Here is a 19847-nt window from a genome sequence, read left to right as displayed (position 1 = left end):
TCTTCAGGATACCTGATTCTTCGCATCCTGTACTTTTTAATAAGTATTATCATTGCCTTTGGCATTGTAGTGCCCATTCAAGACGGGCAAGGAATGCAGCTCTTGCAAGGCATCGGCTATACTTTGTAAGTATCAAGTGGACCTGGATGTGGCAAAATGTCTTTGGATGATGCATAAAAAGGATCTGTATGAAGGGTTTGGTCCAGATGCAAGATCTATGATTTGGTATGAGGTGGTGTCCACTCATTGGGTGCCACCAGCTGATTGCTCGAGACAGAGAGAGAGAGAGAGTCACACTCACAGCTTGTGAAAAGTTGAGGCAGTTGCTTGCTAAGAGAAGGCTGAGCTGGCTCAACACCAGTTGCTTGTAAAAGGTGATAACTATTCTCTGATATGTGATTCAGCCTTGAAAGAGGTTTAGATACATCTCAAAATTGTTTAGTCTTACAAGTTTAAAAGAGACAATTCAGCATATAACTATATCCTGGCCTTGATGTCCCGCATGAACTGCCAAGCTTTGCTGCTGGAAAAACCCAAATGGAAAGTCCTTGTGAGGAGGAAGGTGAAGTATAAAGGTGGGCTACCCTCATTGAGACTTGCATGGATAGACATCTTTGTTTTGCAGCCTCTCTGGAGGTCGCTACCATAGTAAAGTGACTGATTGTTAGGATCATACACAGAGTGGAAACTGCAGAAAAAATGCGGGCTATTCACCAAAATGCTACACTCACCTGGTACCAGCTAGTAAACTAGCAAAATCAATGTTTGGTTGTGCATCTGAGCTTGGTATTAGCCCAAAACCTAGTTAAACCTAGTTAGTTAAATTGTTCATAACTTGTGGATGCTCATACTAAATTAATATTACTTTATGCATTATTATTATTATTATGTTTATTATTATTATTATTATTATTATTATTATTATTATTAACAAACATTTATAGAGCAAATAGCTACCCTGAGGCATCCCAGCGCTGGCGACTGAACAGAAAACAGATGAAGGTATAGGACTGATTGCTGAAATAGCTAGGGTTCTAAAAAATTACGAAACGGAAGGAGATGAGGTTCAGAGCGGAGGACTGGAGGTAATTTATTCCAGAGCTTCGTCACATATAGGAAAAGGATCTTCCTCCACTTCTTGTCCTCCTGATTTTATAAACGACTGCCAGATTGAGAACAGCCGACTGCAGGTCCTTTTTAGGCCGGGAGGGGGTAATGAGGGACTTGTTAATAGCCGGCCCCTCTCCCCACAGTCTTATGAGTAATGCAAAGGGCCTTACATTTTGATCTTTTGGAGATTAGCAGCCAGTGTAGAGTTTTTAAGACTGGCTTGGCTGATTTAGTTTTTGGGATTCCCAGTAACATTCTTGTGGCACAGTTCTGAGCAACTTGGAGCTTCCTTAATGTTGCTTTAGAAGCCCCTAAGTAAAGGGAATTGTTATAATCCAATCGTGAAAGGACCAAGGCCTGGATCAGGATTCTTTTTGCAGCCATTGGAAGGAGCGGGAGGACTTTCCGAAGAAGTCAGAGTATGCCAAAGCAAGCCCCTATCACCCTAATAGTAAGTATGGGCGGAAAATTCGTGCCGCTCGTGGGATTTGCAAATTTTTTGCAATTTTGCGAATCGCCCGAAATTGCCCAAAAATCCGCAATTCGCGAGTTGGTGGAAATTTTTTTCTTGTTCGCACTTTAAAAATACAATCTTGCGCGCGCGGCATTGATTTACCATGATTCTGCGTTCGCTGATGAGTTTTCCTCCCTGTTCGCGTGCGCTGAAAGATTTTGGTAGCTGGCCGAGCGACGCCGCGATCACGAACATGTCATTGCAACCTAAAACAGGAAATTGCGAACGCGAACACGTCATTGTGACCTGAAACAGGAAAAAAGCATCGCGAGCAGGCTGGTTAAGTGGAAACAGCATGTTCGCGACCGTTGCGACCGCATGAGCAAGTTAAAAAATCTTGCGAACTTGCAAAAAAAAATAATTTCGCAAGCTCGCGGAATTTGGCGTATTTTTGCAAATCGCGATTACGAATTCGCAAATTCCGCCCATGGCTGGTGGTCTAACTTAATGGAGTTGTCTAAGCAGACACTCAGATTCTTTATCCTGGTTTTAGGTGTTAGGGGAGAGCCTAGGCACTTGGGCCATATCAGATTAAGGTCCATGCTGGAGTGGTTGCCTAGGAGCATAAGTTCTGTTTTGACTCTGTTCAGTTTGAGACAAGAGTGCTTCATTCAAGAGGCAACTTTCTCCAGACATATTTCGAAGTCAGAGGGAAAGTTGCGGGCCCATTAACTGTTCTGAACAGCTGTGTGTCATCCGATCTTAATCCTGTGAGGTAGGATGATGTCCGCGAGTGGCCGTATTTACACATTCAATAGTGTAGGGCTCAACAGGGATCCCTGCGGGATTCCACAGCTGAGTCTCCTAGATGTTGCGCCCCCTGAAAAAACTTGAAAGGTTCTATCATCTAGGTAGGATTGTATCCAGGAGATTGCCTCATCTTGGATCCCTAACCTCCTGAGTCTCTCCACTAAGATGGTAAAGTTGACTGTGTTGAAGGCTGAACTTAGATAAAGGCGGATGATGACGACTGCTCCTCCTAGTTCTAGAATTTGTTTAGAGTCCTCGACCACAGCAAGAAGAGCAGTCTCAGTTCCGTGCTTAAGGCGGAACCCAGTCTGAGTGGTATGCAGTAGGTCATGGGTTTCCAAGAAATTGGAAAGAAGAGAAATCACATATTGTTCTAATATTTTTACGAACGCTGGCAGCAACGACGTAGGGCAATAATTGCCCAAGTCCTCTGGATTTAAGCTAGGCTTTATCAGTAAGGCATTTACCATGGCATGTTTCTTTGTGCCAGGGACTGATCCCGTAGGAAGGATCTCGTCTCCTGCTTTATGAAGAATATATGGAGGGTCTGGCTCTAGATGGGAGCCTGATTTTATGTATGAAAAGATTTCTGTCAGCTTGTCCTAGTTGATAGCTGTGAATTCCTTAAGCATGTGTTCTGGATGGGATGAGACCACGTCCGTAGATAGGCGATCACAAGGGCGGGGGGAGTTAGGGAATGTGGCATATATCTTTTGTATTTTATCCTAAAAGAATTCTGCCTGTGCATTACACAATTCCATGGGGGCCTCACAGGCTGGTTCATTTTTTGGGAGCTCTAGGAGATCCTTCGCTATGCAAAAGATTTCACTGGGGGTGTTGGTGGCGAAGGTAATGATAGCTTCGTAGTAACTAGCCTGTGCTATTTTTGTTTCCTCCAATTTGTTGCATGTCTGTGAGTTTTCGCAATTCTGGGGGGTACCATACAGTCTTTTTCTCTCTAGTTTTGTGGCTGAGTTTGGCTGGGGCGACCCTGTCAAGGGAGGACTCAATCCAATGGGTAAAATTTTCCAAGGCTGTGGTGAGATTTAGGTTGGCTTTAGGTTTAGGATTTTCAAGAGCCGTAATCCACGGGTCTACAGGAAGTTTTGCCCAAGGGTGTGTTTTCCACTAAATGGCTTTAACACTCGGATCGTAGCAGAGGGGTTATACAGAAGGGAATCAAGAAATGGTCCGTCCAGGCGATGCAGATAGGATTACTCACTGACATTTCAGTGTGGTTGCTAAAAATGGGGTCTATCGTATGGCCTTTCTTGTGTGTAGGGCCAATTCCTTTTTGAGCAAGTTGGATAGCTAAAAGGTCATGGGTGAGCCCAATGCGTCAACCTTATTGGGGTCATCAAAATGTAGATTGAAGTCAACCATGAGGGTGGCATTGGGGGCTCTGCCCACCAATGTAGCTGCCACCTCAGGAAGAGATTTAATAAATTGACTTCCCCCTCCTGTGCTGCGGTAAATGAGGACTCCAATAAAGTAGTGGGTGAAAGATAGTGCCATGTTAAAAGAAAGACTTCCACACTCTGAAATAAGATTAGGGTAAACCCTGCATTTAAGAGTATTTTTATGAATTATGGCAATACCTGCGCCTTTCTTTTGTCGCAGTCCTTCCACTTGATAGAATAGCCCACGGGCAGAGTTTGTACCAGATCTAGTTCTGATGCATGTGTAGCCATATTTCCGTCAGTAATAGTGCATCTGGATCCTCGTCTTCCAGGAGCATTTTAATCTCCAGGGAGTCTTTTGGTAGGGACCTACAGTTGAGGAGGAACATTATAAATGTACAGTGATGCTGAACCTCAGGGAGTAATTCATGGTGTGGGCGGAAGCTAAACATGCAATGAGAGGACTCTGTCTCCTTGCTGAGTGGGAGCATTGAATGCTGACAGTACGTTTTATAACTGGGTCTCCTAAACTTTAGTATCTCCTGGCGTGAGTAGACCGTTCTAATTAAAGATAGAGGGGCAAGGGTTCTATAAGCCCAAAACCAAATAGTTATAATTGGTTGTTTCTTGTAGGTTTACTTTTGTTTTTGTAAAACTTCTAGCATTAAGTTTGCAAACTATATTCAGAATAACATGAGAATTCCTCAAGTATTCATTTATGATTATTTTATGTTTCCAATTATCAGTCCATACGTGTTTCACCCGATACGGTGGCACAGAGGCATAGGCAAGGCAGTTGTACATTTATTACAAAAATCATCAAAGAGATATTGATAGTTTACCAATAATTGAAAAAGGAAATAACAATCAAAGTAATTAAATATACAATACAGAGGGCGGAGGAAAATGTATTATATTAAGAAGGGAGACAAAGCGAATAAGAATTGAAAAATGAAAAAACACAAAAGCCACAGGAGAAAACAACGAAAAAGAAAAAATATATCTATAATTAGCAATTGGTATTTGGAAAACAATCATCTGGTCCTTATTGGGTGAACACTGGACAATTGATAACAAAGCTTGAGAATCAGGGTGCTTAGACACGTGATGCAAACCTTGTGAGGATGTGATAAGGATCCTGAACAAGCAGACGTAACCTGAAATTAGAAGAGCAAGCTTGCCTATATTTGTAGAAAATGCAACAGGGCTATGAGTATAGTACAGGCATAGTGAGATTCTATAGAAGGTGTACCTAAGAAACTCGTCTGGTTCATTACAAGAACATTGTGTGGCTATGGTCAATAAATGGTGAGAAATACTCAGAATTTTGGTCCGCAATGCTAGGAGATTGGGTGTCTATGTCTAGAAATTCAAGATTTAAGCTAGCAATCAGAACAAGTGAGAGGGTTAGCTAAGAAAAGGGGGTAAAACTTAACATGCACATCGGTCCTGAGAAATAATAGTGTACAGGGCTTATCTAGGAAAAAAACAAGGGGTTTCATACAGTGGTTGTAATATAAGTGTAACAGTAATGTAAATAAATTGAGACAAAAACTTGAGTTGCAATACTTGTGTTTGTCTTATGGTAAGACCTACAGGTAAGTTTAAGTACGTTGTGGGCTTCTGAATCCCTAGTCAAAGAATAAAGATTCAGAGGTATCTATCTGCAGGTAAAAAGGTGCACAGAAATAATGATAGTCTGGACAGTGATCTCAAGGTGGAGGGACCCTCACACAAGCACTTACAGTGGTCATGTAGGTATCTGTCTTAAAATCAGCAGGTCAGATGGGCTTGTGGTTGAAGTTTGCTCTCGCAGTTGACTCTTACGGTTGAGCCTGTCCCCTTATTGAACTTTTTCCAAATTTGCTAGGGAAACGTACCAAACCCAGATATATCTGAAAGCTAGACACCCAGGTGATTCAGGGGAGGTGTAGCTTATGTTGATCTCCCAACGTTTCCCCATCCAGAATCCCCTGCAAACCTTAAATTTAGCTAAAGAAAATATTCTAATTTTGCTCAAATTTCTGTGTGGGAAAGTTGTGGGATCACCGGGACGCCACAAATTTCCTATCACCCAGCATTCCCACAGGTCTCCCAATAAAAATGGTACCTCACTTGTGTGGGTAGGCATAGTGGCTGCAACAGGAAATGGCCAAATCATACTGCAGAGACTTTAAAATGACTTAGCATATAACAACCTGGTTTTGCAAGCAGGGGTCACCTGGGGATTTGGCCCAGGGCTCGGTGGCCATCTAGGGAAACCTACCAAACCCACACATTTCTGAAAACTAGACAGCTTGGGGAGTCCAGATCTAGCTGAAAACATCAAAATGTTCTCAAATTTCTATGTGGGAAAGTTATGGGATCACAGGGCTGACACTAATTACCTACCACCCAGCGTTCCCCGAGTCTCCTGATAAAGATAGTACCTCACTCACGTGTGTGGACCAAGTGCATGCAACAGGCAACAGGCAAGGGCCCAAAACACTCTGTTGTGACTTCAAAATTACCTATCACAAAACGACCAGAATTTGCAAGGGGGGCACCAGGGTTTTTGGCCCCGGGCCCGGCGGCCATCTAGGGAAACCTACCAAACCTCCCCATTTCTGAAAATTAGACACCCTGGTGAGTCCAGGGAGGTATAGATTGCGTGGATCCCCCAACAATCAATAAAGGAAAATATCACTTCCTTTATAGAAAAGTAAACTAAGATATCTATAAATCCCCAAAAAACAATCCATCTTATCAAGATCAGAATCCATATATTATTAATGGCAAACTTCAACTCCAAACATTGTTATAGGAACTCACCTATACCCCGAGTGAATCAATAGTGAAGTTGAAGAAATCATTAAAAAGTAAATTTGGAAGGCAATATTCGAAGCTGAGAGAATAATAAAAGTGTACAAGATCAACAAGCTTGGCCTATTAAATAAATCAACTACCTACCAACAAAAATATATTTGGAAAAAACTCACATAAACAGAATGAATCAGCTTGTGGAATGTCTCAGAAGAGAAAAACGAGTCAAAAAAATGGAGAGTACTTCTGTATTTATGTGCACTTGGCACCAAAAACAACTCTAAAAACTAAAAGGGTAACTATAGCTGCTAGTTAATTTAATGGAGGTCCAATATTTAACTCTAGGTCTCCCTTCATAATTACTCAAATGTGTATGATTTTAGAACAATGCAGAAGTGGATTAATCAAATACCGGGAGCAAAAGAAAGCACTTACAAGCAATTCTATACTCATTACTTAAGACCTCTTTTCTGGTCATCTAACATCACCAAAGCAATCAGCAAGCTTGGCAAATCTGCCATACCGGGGGACTCCACTTACCGGCTTTCAACGTGGCACGCCAGTCGTCAACGCTAATGCTGTTGACGCCCAGAGGCACATAAATTCCCTCATGGTCTCCTGCAGCACAAGACAACAAACCTGCCATACTGGGGGACTCCACTTCCTGGCTTTCAATGCAGCATGCCAGCCACCAATGCTTTTGCTGTTTGGCGCCCGGAGGGGCATAAATTCCCCCACCGTCTCCCGCAGCATCTGCACCTGTCAGAGACAGGAAGAGGCAAGGCAGGGCCACCCCCCTTGGCCTTAACTCTCTTATTTGACATGTGGGTAAGACTTTAAGATTTAAACACATTTTAATGGCACTCATCTGCTTCTAGTCCCTGGAGGGGGCATCTATCCATGTATTTTGATTAACTCAATGTAGCCACCCGCCATTAGCTGTTCTTGGTGCACTGGACAAAAATGGAACACCCCTTGTAGGACTATTAGACTTTTTTTATTCATACAGATCATCTGTGTTCCTTTTATTTCTTACTGCCAGGGGTTTTGGGTGTACTTGTGATAAATTTTACATATGAATATTGAAGATTTAGCTATTAAATTGTTTGCCTACAATAGGATTATTACGTAACCCTTAGCAGGGTGGCGAGTGTTGAGCACCCATGTGATTTCTGGCCATTAAAACCCCCTATTGTTCCACTTAATATATGGGCCATTCTTAACTATTTTGGTACCTAGATTGCATAATTCACATTCAAATCTGAGATGGTTGTACGTTGATTTTACAGGGGTGTTTTGTTCTATAGGCCGGTTTAGGCTGTATAATGGGGAGGCGTACCTACCCTCTGAAACAACTACCTCTGCCCATAGCTACCCCTTATCATCATCGCCACCCACCTCAATTGATAGGGTGTTAAAGTGGGCCATAGGGGTTGTAAAATACAGAAATAGAGCTCACTGAAAGGCGCTTGTCACTAACTCCTGATTTACATATTTCAGTGTCTGATTTATGTACTTCGCAAGCTGCCACCCTAGTCCCTTCAGCTTAACCACTCTCATCCCCACTGCAAGAAGTTACACCTAAAATAGTAGCACAAAAGGGGAGAAATACTATTAGTGCTCCAAAGAATGGGAATCGCAAACAAACAACTGTAGAGGGAGCGAAAAGAAAGAAAATAGGTGAGGAGTCATCATCTAGTGTAGAGGTTCGGGATAACCCTGATTCAAATGCAGGTTGTCCTCTGCATATTAGACTAGACACTGATTATCCTACCAGGGCATTGAATTTGTTGACTGACCCACAGAACCAACTTAGAGCCATTGTAAGGGAAGAACTTGCCCCCCTATTCAATTGTATAGAAAGTGGTAACAATGGTGGGTAGCAGGCAAGTAAACACCGTCGTGAGCAGTACTCATGTATTAGAAAGGGGGGATGATTTTGGCTGCCAGGTGGCCATTTTAAACCAGACACCCCCGGATGGGTTGGGTGTGCAGAGGGGCTCAGACACCACCACAACACAGGAGATAAGGTATTCAAATGTCAATAATCACCAGGCAGGTAAGAATTCCAATCATGAGGCCAGACACAGAATTGTAGCACCCCCCAAGAGGTGAAGGGCAACCACAGCTTGCCTCCACATGGACTCAAGGAGACCGTAGGTGGGTTGGTGAAGGACGAACACATTGCTGATAGGCCTGAAGTAGCGAACTTACTGAACATAAAATTTACCCCCTGCCTCTTCTCCGTACATAATTATATTGACAGGTTTACCGGCAATTAAAAGTGACCAGAGGGAAACACAATTGGATCTTGGGAACAAATGCCTGATCTGGCTAGCGAGGCACAGGCAGTTTGACTATGACAGGGCAGGGGAAATCCAGATGGTCCGTAGAGTTGGCTGGGTGGGAAACTGACAAAAATCGATACAAGGGGACTGTGTAGTCATAAACTTTAAAAATCCCCAAATCGCCAGTAGCCTACTCAACCAGAAAATGTGCCACCAGGAGTCACTGACAGGGATTCGGCCCTTTGCACTGGACTTTTCAAAACTAATTATCAAATGTCATCTAGGGCCCACATCACCTCAGAAGCATGCAGATGGCAGTTAATGCCACAATCAAAGTAAAACAGCTCCCATCTTAAAAGAGACTGGAATAGTAGGAAAGAGTTTAGAAATACAGAAGAAAAAGAGATTGGAGCCATATAGGTTCAGAGTACTTGATTCAGTGTACAATGTTATATTGTGTAACTGTTAACATTAACAGAAATATCACAACAGTACCTGATGGACATATATAAATATGAATCTACATTCAAATGCAGGAAATAATGTTAATAAAATCCTAACAAATCTATGACACCCACCATATCAAAAACATGACATAAGTTGGCTTTTACCGAGTACAAACATTCTTTAAAATCAAACAGTACAAAGTGACATGAATGTCATGTTACATGTAAAAAGTCAAAAATGCTATTAGTGTGTTGAATTGTTAGTCATATTGCAACAAGTCCCATATTCGAGGACTGGCAGGTAACAGTATCTTCCCCCAGAGTAGTGGCTATCCCAGCGCGCATACGATTGGTACAGCTGAAGATCCTTCACAGGATGTATATTACGGGACCTCGATTAGTACACATGGGGTGGTCTGACACTGGAGAATGCAAATGGCACTGTGACCTCCTGGGCACGTTCATGCACATTATTTGGGAAAGTGAACACATTAACTCCTTTTGGCTTAAGGTACATGCCACGATTAATGAGGTACTGCATGTCTCCCTCCGCCCAGAGGCGAGGCAATGCCTCTTGAATGTTTGGAAACCCATAGATCTCAACACTCACCAGACACAGAGGGCCACATTGGGGTTCATGCTGGCAAAAAGAAACATTGCCCAATAATGGGGGGCAAAATCACGCAGCCACTCTAGAGAAAGGAACCTTGATTGGTGCATGCTTAGAGAACAGACAGTGTACTTGGCAAGGGGATGCCCTAAAAAGTGGTCTCGTATATGGGGCCCGTGGACTACCTATCGTGGTGAGATTTGTACACCGCCTCATTGCAATGATCAAGATGACTTACCCTCCCCGTGACTTTTCTCTTTGTGTAATGATTGTCTAATTCCCCGTTTGTACTTATTGTAATGTATACATTGTCTGATCCTCTGTATTGTCCATCTACACCGATGACTGTTTAATAAAAAGAATTATATATATTTTTTTAAAACAAGTCCCATATTATTTAGAATGTCAAATACAAACATTATGCTGCCTTGCAAAATGTTCTAATGATTATGACTGTATAAACTTACAGGGTTGTACCTTTAATCATAGGGCTAGGCCCTATTCAAACTCCCAAAACCTCACAAATGCCAGTACTGATATACCTTCACCCATTCATTCCAATCCGTGATCATACAACTCTATTCTTATGATCACTTAAAGTAGTGTTTCTGAACAATTCTTTTAATCTTGTTAGACAAGGTGCCAAAAGTGGACATACATAGTAGTCTAGTGCTTGTGGATGATGACTATAACAAGGTATGTTTATCTGTTCTTTTGGTGTATAAAGTGGTGTATAGTTTCTCAACTTTAATGGTTATGTCCAAGATAGCTGAGGCAGATGGGATTTAATTCTAGTGTGAAACACTGGATGTTATTAAATGATGATCTTATCTTTCATGATAAACCTATGTTTGTGATTAAAAGGAGTTCTAATTGAAACGATAGACTAGTAAAAACGTATCAATGGAATACACCTTACAGCAATTGCTAAATCATCCCCAAATTGTTGGACATTTCTTCTGTGGAGACAGCATGGCATTTAATACCTGTAAATACATTGGTAAAACTAAGCAACCAATACGTAAAAGGATTTTGCAACATCAGGCATGCGTTAGGTGCAAAATTGAGCATGCCCATCTGGTCGAGCATTTCTCTACCATCATTCATTAAACCAGAGGCATGAGATGGTGGGTAATTGTTGTGATCAAACTGAAAGCCTGACCAACAACCCTAACAGCTTATTTACAATATATTGAAAACAGATGAACCCGGAAGTTGACAGTGTGAAATGTGGTTTGAACATTGCTTTAAAGTAGTCCACTTTAGACACTCTTTAAAAAGTTGGATATGATTGTTTATGTATCATGCTCCATTTTCTAAGATCTTAATTCTGTATATTTCTGTCTTGTCATACATTGTAATAGTGTTTCTGACTATAACTTTTTGGAAATATTGAATGACTTGAAGATTCATATAATTATTAATTTTCGGTTATATTAATTGTAGATATTTTGCCTTATTCGATGGCTCAAATCTCTTTTTTCATCTCTGTATTTCTAAACTCTTTCCAAATATGCTATAGTCCCATTTGAGAATTATGACTGGAACACTTGCTTTTCACTTTTGCGTCACTAGATGACCAGATGGGCATTATTTAGTAATGAGTATAGAGTTGTTTGTAACAACTTTCTCTTGTTACCAGTACTTGATTAACCACCTTCTACGCACTTTAGTTTTTAGAGTTGCTCTTGGCACCAGGTACACATAAATATGGAAGTAATCTCAGTGTTTGTTTGACTTGATCTTCATTTGTGAGACATTCCTTAAGCTAAATCATTCAGTCTATATGAGTTTTTCTCCATATATTTTGGTTGGTTGGCAGTTGATTTACTTGAGAGGATAACCATGTTGATCTTGAACACTTTTATTATTCTTTCAGCTTCAAAAGTTACCTTCCAAATTTACAATTGATGATTTTTTTCAACTTCACTATTGACTCACTTAGGGTATGGGTGAGTTTCTATAGCAATGATTGGAATGGAAGTTTTCCACTAATAATATATGGATTGTGATCTTGATTTAATTGAATTTTTGTTTTGATTTACAGAAATCCCAATAACCATCTTTATTGTAAAGGTTATCATGACTTTTCTCAAAAGTGAGTGATAGTTCCCTTTATTGATTTTTGGGACTTTTTGTATATATTCATACTTTAGTTTGTCTCTATTAGGTTTCACTTAAGTACATTCACATCTTTCTTTCCTCCTGTTTTTCTCAACACATGCATGTTTTGCACTTTAGGATCATGGCCTCTGATATCATCCAGGTGCATATGTGGATCAATATCCTTTTTTATACACTCTTTAATACTTTTCAGTTCATGTGGGAGTCATCGCTGTAATTCCAATTTAATATGGTTGTCCTCAGGGTGGTCTTGCGGACTAGGAACAATCGAGACTGAAACGTTGACGCCGAGTACAACTCCTTCCATGCAAAATTATCGGTCTTTCACCATTAAAAAATTTTTGGGTGTGAAGATATTGACATCATTAAACAGAGTATACTGTACAGGCATTATTTTTTAACTTCACTACTTTGACTTGCTTCAAAAGATATATGTTGATATGAAATTTCTTGATTTGAACTCCCAAATTATTTATATTGAATATCAGGATCTTTCTCCAATCTAAAATCTGTTTGAGTCTTTTCTTCAATTGTAATTCCTTCATTTAGTACATGCTGAGTTGTGGCGTGATTCATTCTCCACTGTCAGTATTGGGACAAATAACATAAGTTAATGTTTTTAAAAATGTGTATTCTAGAAACGATTCCCTTGTTGGCCCTTTACAAGCAGTTTAGCAAAAGACACACCATTGATGGACGGAATGCAGAACAAATATAAACATTCACCCCAAGTCAAGAGATCTAGGTTAAAAACCATCATTCTTTTGCTCACCATGCCACCCCAGTTTAGACCTGGCCATCTGCAAATCAGTCTTGACCCTGTGCTTCATGGGAACAGTCCAGCCCGAACTGCCAAGCCAGGACCTCACTGGACCAGAAACAAGCATCCTAGGACCCATTTCGGGGTTTCACCCCTCTTCAGCCAGGATAGCTTAATTCCAGTGGCACAGTGAGCCCAGGACGCACGTCTGGGCATACCTGGCGCACTTAGGACAAGAAAGCAAAAGACACACAATTGATGGACGGAATGCAGAACAAATCTAAACATTCACCCCCAGTTAAGAGATCTAGGTTAAATCCATCATTCTTTTGCTCACCATGCCACCCCAGTTTAGACTTTAGACCTGGCCATATGCAAATCAGTCTTGACCCTGTGCCTAATGGGAACAGTCCTGCCCGAACTGCCAAGCCAGGTGCTCACTGGACCGGAAGCAAGCATTCTAGGACCGGTTTCGGGGTTTTAGCCCTCTTCAGCCAGGATAGCTTGATTCCAGTGGCACAGTGAGCCGAGGACCCACGTCTGGGCATACCTGGCGCACTTAGGGCAAGCAGTTTAGGCAGGTAAAGAAACCAGAAGTATTTTTGATTTCTTCTTTCATTTTAGTGACCTTATTCTCAAAGTGTGAAGTATAGTTGTTGATTGATATTTGCTGCTCTTCTAAACCCAATTTGGAGCTAACCATTGCTACAGACATGCAGTGCAGGGTTACTTTTTAGCAAATGCCAGTGTTTTTTGAGTATTTTCCTAATGTTAGTGTGGCCATTATGGAATCAGTTCATGTATATTGGTCTTGATTTGGTTTTTTTTCCCTCAGAATGGAACCTCAGTCATCTCCCTTGATTTCATCTGCAGTTTAGTCAAGCATTAGAAGGCTGTAGCCTCTGTCACTTAGTCCCTGTTTGATCCCCTCACTGATAGTCTTCTATGTCTCTTCTGAACTACATTTTTCTTGGCTCTAAGTTATTCTCCTTTGGGTATTTTACTAATTATACTTTGAAGATGACAGCTGTTAGCTCTTAAGGTTGTGTTAGCAGCAGTTTCTTTCCTATGATTCCTAGTTTGTTTGTCTGTTTAGATGGTTAGATCAAGGAAATCAAAAGTTTCCTTTGAGATTGTGTAGGTGATAATGGTGTTGCAATCATTCAAATTCATTTGTTGAATATAGTCTTCTAATAGTGTCCTGGGACCCTGCAATATTCATTAATATGTTGTTGAGATATAACGATCACAGAAGATGATCTGTTTGTGTAAATGGTGGTACTTGTCGGCCAAGAGCAATTGTCTTTCAAGCTCTCCCATCAAAAGACAGACATATGATGGAGCAGATTTTGCCACTCTTGCTGTCCTTTACAGCAAAGCTCAATGCAATATTCATTGTTGACACAAAAGATGTTGTTTCTCTGGAAGTCCAACATTTCTAGGATTATATTGTTACTTTTCCAATAGTTGGTTGGTAGCTTCACAGCGAATATTCCACCCTGATTGAGGTGGTGTAGAAATGGACTGTATTTATGGAAGCTAGAAATAAATCTTCCTGCCAATCAATGTGTTCAAGTTTTTTAGTATGCCGGTGACATCTCTGATATAAGAGTATTTTCATCAGAGCTTGGAATTGGTAATTGTAAGACATTGGGTTATTAGAGTTACAGTAGAAGCCCCTCTCAAATAATAAGCACTTGTCAGGGAGAACCACAGAAGTCACTAAATAAACCAGTCAGCCTTAGCTTAGAGGCGATGTGTAGAGGAATTTATGCAGCACTCAAACAGTAGTATGGTGAAAACATAACAGAAGAAAATCCCAAACTGGAAAGAGTGAAGTTAATTTTAATAATTAAAATGACACCAAAATTACAAAAATCTAATCTATTGAACCAGAGTAATGAATATGTAGAGTTTCTAGTGAAAGTGGCAACAAAAAATCAAAAAGCACCAAATGAGATTATCTGGTTAGTCCGGTTCGGATCAAAGTCAAAAGTTCTGACCGATCACAATGGAGCATGCGTCAAATAAAGGGGCCAAGTTTGTTTTACCTTCTTTGAGCCCAACTCCACGCACAGATCTGCAGAGGAGCTTCCCATTAGTATTCAAAGCAAAAAGGAGCTTGGGCCCCATAGACAGTTGATGTTTTCCGGAAGAGTCGGTCATTGATGGAGCTGTGTGTGGCAGTAGAGGTGGAAGGTCACCATTAGCACTGGTTCTCAGAGCGGACATGAAGAGGAGGACATGAAGTGTCAGCAGGCGTCTCAGATAGTCATTATGTGACACAAGGAGTACATTCACGAGTTCACAAACAAGCGAAAAACCTCTGGATCTTCACCTGGAACTCAAGACTTGTAGTGTTGTGGCAGGAAGAGTACTCCCCGATGCCAGCCAAAGGACCAGGACCTGGAAGGGCAGTTCTTTTAGATCAGGACTCACTCCAGTAGAAGCCAGCAGCAGAGCTCAGGTAGGTCCAGTTGGTTCTGGTAAGCTGGGCAGTTGCGGGGGAAACTTGTTGTGTCCCTTTAGCTCAAAGAGGAGGCCAGTCAACTGACAGTAGGGGTCACTTCTACAGAGCCTTGGATGAAGGCAAGCAGGTCCAATCTTCAGTCTTCAGACAGCAGGGCAGTTCTTCTTATGAATCTTCCACAGGTCCAGGAATATTCTGGTGAGAGGCTCTGAGTGTGCTATTTTTACACAGTGAGAGCCTGTGGATGGAGGATGGCATATTTGTTTAACCATACCCCTTTCCTAGGTTTAGCTGCAAACTGTTTAAAGTAACAAAGGGCTGGCAAACCTATGTGTGAACTTCATTTGTCTGTGGCAGGACAAGCAGCATTTAGAAGTCAGGAAGGGCTGAGGACAACCCCCTAGGATTTCCTGCTCAGGAGAGGAATACCCTAGCCCACAAACAAGGTCCTTTTGACCCCCTGTCTAGAAAAAATATACAACACTTCACAGGATTGCCATTCAGAGTCATTGTGCCCTGGACACATTTGCTTAAGGCAGAAAAATGCCAACTTTCTAAAAGGTACATTTTCAGAATAGTAACTTAACATCTGACTTTACCTTTAAAGAGAATGTTCAATTACAGTTCAAATGAGGGTAAGAAGTATTTCTCTATCTGTTCATAAACTGAAGTTATCACTTATTAAGTATAGGTATGTATAATAAGATAACCCAGTTTGAGTCTATGTGAGGGATAGCCCTACTACAGTGAAAAAATACTTTTCACTGTCAGGACATGTAAAACTTGAAACCACGTCCTACTTTTTATAAAACATACACCCAGCCCTTTGAGCATTTAGGGCTTACCTTAGAGGTGACTTACAAGTATTAAAAATGAAGATTAAGGACTGGCAAAAACATTTAGGTTGAAATGACAGTTATAGGCCTGAGACATGTTTTGCCAGCTACTTTACGGGGTGGCAAAATGAGCGTTGCATTTGTAGCATTTTATTTACGGGCCCTGGGTACAGGTAGTATCATTTACTAGGGAAATATAGTAAATTGAATGTACCAATGAGTTGTCAGTCACTTTTGCCATGTTTACAAGGGTGACACAAGCGTTTTTCCACAGAGTAGCATGAGTAAATGACAACACAAACAGGTTTGGCAAAAATCTGGGGTGACTTTGCAGAATGGTCTTTGTCAAACGGTAATCAATACATTGTGTATATTTAGAGCTGAACAAGCTACATCCTGCTATTGTGGGTCTGCCATTGGAAGGGAAACCCATATTGTGAGTTTTGGGTAGTAGGTTGAGTGTGGTCATAGTAGGGTGAGCTATAGACAGGAACTGCTTTTCATCTAATGTTAGTAGTCTATTTCGGTCCCACACCTCAAATTTTTGTTTTAGTTGATGCCAGTATAGATAGCTCTGAATGTTATGTTTATTGACTAAGAACTTGGAATCCGACCACCTTGTTACAGTTACTATTTAGCCTAGCTGTAGGTCGAACATGGGAATTGTAACTCACATTTTGATCTCTGTTTATTGATACTACCAATTCACTTACATTACGGCCACCTTATGGAACCTCTTGTTCTTATCCCAGATATGTTACATATAACATTATTCCTCAGGACCAATGTAAGGTGTAAGTCTTGCCCCCTTTTAATGGATAGTGCTGACACATACTAGCCTGTTTGTTGCAAAATTATTGGTTGTCTTTACCCATGTTCCCCCTAGAAATAGATCCCAACCTCCTAGCATGGATTGACCCAAATTAGGAGAGTTTCTCACATTTTAGTCCCCATAGCCATGCAATGCCCTTTAAAGAACCTGACTATTTGCCTAGGTCATCTTTTATACTATCTAACTGTGCCTGCAGGGGAGTTACTTGGTCATTAAGATTGGGGATATGTGAGCTTCAGATTTCCTAACAGTCACGCCGGTATCTTGTTAAAATACGTTATATGAAAAGCAGGATATGAGAGGGGCTTAGGGGGAGTGGAAAGAGAGAGGAGGGTGGATCGTTAGGGGAATTTATAACACAACATTTTTCAAACTAATGTACATTTTTCAAGGTCTTTAAGAGAGTGAGAGAGAGTGTGTGTTTGTCAGTGAGGGCTTATAAAAATCCCAGGTGAAATCCTACACACGCTTTCAGTTGGGTATGATGATTGTTTCCTGAATGCCAACTGCTAATTAAAAATAGATATATTTGCTTTTTTGTTGTTTTCTCCTATTTTTCTTCTGGTTTTCATTCCTCAATTTGTATTCACTTTTTCTTCCTTCTTATTATAAACCATTCTTCTTTAGTTTACTTAAAGAGATTGTTAGTTTTTTGTTCAATAATTGCATTACTTTCCACATATAGTTTGATTTTCTACGAAGCATACTGCAGTCTTTAAAAACTATGGGGCAGATTTAAAAGCCCCCTGCGCCTCTTTTATGCCACCTTTGCGTCACTTTTGTGACACAGCGGCGGCACAAACCCAGCACCATGGTGCGGGGTACTTACAACGTGACGCATCTGGGAGATGGGTCACATTGTAAACCCCTGCGCCACAAGAAGGCGTTGCTGCACAGGGGGGGGGGGGCGTTCCAGTGCAGGATCGCCTCCTAAAAGTGGCTGAGTGAAATCTACAAGATTTCACTCAGTCACTTTTAGGGCCATGCTGAGTCAAAACCCTGCGCCTGCTTTAAGCAGGCATAAGGATTGACGTAGCATGTTAGTGATAGGGCACCCCGAGCCTTGCTGGAGCTGCATCGCGCTTGAGACGCAACTCCAGCAATGCACCGCATTTCCGCTGAGGTTGTGTCACGCAACTGCTCATCCGAGCGCCACGGTGCGCTGCATTGTAAATGCGGCGCATCAGTGGTGGCGCACGGGTGGGCAGATGCGTCGCAACTCTTCTGGCGCATCACTGCTGATTAGCAGAGATGCGCCTGAAGTCGTAAATCTGCCCCAAACTCCCTTCGACTACGCCATACTCCTCCCTGATGCCCCATTCACATTCTGCCATATTTTTGTTATTATTACAGCCCACCTCCCTCACGTATCATTGCAAGAAATGTTGCAATACTGTCAATTTCCGAACATGAATGCAGAAATGAAGGTATGATGTACCTTGCATGCTTCAGTCTTTTCATTCAATTCTATTTGCAAGGATTTACAAAGGAAATTCTACCCCATAAATAAGAAAACAGTGTGAAGGACTTGCATAAATCCATGCGCACCACATCTCTGCACTGTACCACATTAGTACATCTGTGAAAGCACAACAATTAGCAGTGTTGTGTGGTACAAAACTGTGTAAACTTCTGGACCCAAATGACACATTTTTGCTGAACACTTTTTACGTGCACTTACAAACTAAACTCCTAACAAGTAACAGTAACACACATTTCCATACACGTTTTCAATAGGTACATGAATGTGAACAGAAATAAAAGGACATGGCTACACGAACCATCCAAATTACATTCCAGTTAAGATGGACACCAGGGATTCATTAAGCCACTATTACATTATAATGATTTACTTAAGATGTTTGTAAATGGCAAAGCTCCTAAGACTTTTCAAGACACTGTTTGACTCTGTTCTTTGAATGTAGGCTTGGAGCGGTACTGATGGCTGTGGTGATAATCGCACAAGTCCTGGCTTCTCAGTTTTTCTTTCTACAAGACAAACTTTACCCAACTGACAGCGCCAAGCCATTAGCAATAAACAACAGGTAAGTCAGACAAGGTCTTCTGGTGTGTTGTATGGTTGGGACTACTTAAAGCACTTTCCCGTCTCTTACACTCACGATGCTGTATGGTAAAGCAGGAGATGGAGTCGGACTCTCTCATCATCACTGACGCTTAATTGTTATGAGCTCTTGAAATCTCACAAGTATTCTGTAACAGGAATTGAGTACCCTGACAGATAATAAAACAAATGTTGTTTTATATTTTCCTAAAGGTCTTCTCTTTGCCTTTAAATGTAGCTATTAAAACGATGGACAGACACTGTGAAGCCAAAGGGGTATAATGAAACCGGCAAACTGTTATTTTGGACAAGATTACACATTTACCAGTGATCAAATAACTCTGAGTCCACACTTTAATGGGGTTGGGCAGGACGGGTACAATTTTGTTGAAGGGAGAGAGATAGAGAACTGGGGCATGCTGATGAGGTCAGTAAAAGCACCAAGAGAAAACGAGGGCCTGTAACATCTGGGCTTCTCCCACAGAGCTGTGTGGCCATAAGGACCCTGGCATTTTCCCTCGCAGCTGGGGTAGCATGGTGTGGCAGCATGAGAACTTAGCACCGATGGGTGCCTATGAGCTTGCCTTAACCTCTTAAAATGCCAAATGATGCCCACATCCACGTTCGTGGGAATTCCCATCATGCTTGGTGTCTAAGTGATTGCTTCCGGGAGCTGCCACTACTGCGTGGAATGGCATCTGATGGTGTCAGAAGGTGGAGGGGAGAGTTATGATATGCAGAGACTAATGTACTCGATGGCAAGGCTGGCTACGTGCTCTCGGTGAAGACACCGGCTGCAGGACAGCCGCACATGACCCACTGTGTCCTCTGGAGGTGAGGTGC

At 41.6% G+C, this 19847-nt stretch overlaps 1 protein-coding gene across 3 annotated transcripts in view; it reads left to right on the top strand.

The window, feature by feature from the left end:
* The window catches only part of LOC144826527 (stimulated by retinoic acid gene 6 protein-like), a 564429-nt gene that overhangs the window by 432490 nt on the left and 112092 nt on the right, over nucleotides 1-19847 (top strand). For 2 of the 3 annotated variants that reach the window (XM_078684952.1, XM_078684954.1), the window contains 3 exons: nucleotides 8-125; nucleotides 11968-12018; nucleotides 18868-18987. In XM_078684952.1, coding sequence (XP_078541078.1) covers nucleotides 8-125; nucleotides 11968-12018; nucleotides 18868-18987 — 289 coding nt within the window. The remainder of the gene's footprint in view (nucleotides 1-7; nucleotides 126-11967; nucleotides 12019-18867; nucleotides 18988-19847) is intronic. The other variant, XM_078684953.1, reaches the window with a different exon arrangement.

This window comes from Lissotriton helveticus, chromosome 3_2 (genome assembly GCF_964261635.1).
Source record: "Lissotriton helveticus chromosome 3_2, aLisHel1.1, whole genome shotgun sequence".
NCBI lineage: Eukaryota > Metazoa > Chordata > Amphibia > Caudata > Salamandridae > Lissotriton > Lissotriton helveticus.
The sequence above is the reverse complement of the archived record's forward strand: the minus strand, read 5'-3'. Positions and strand labels throughout refer to the sequence as shown.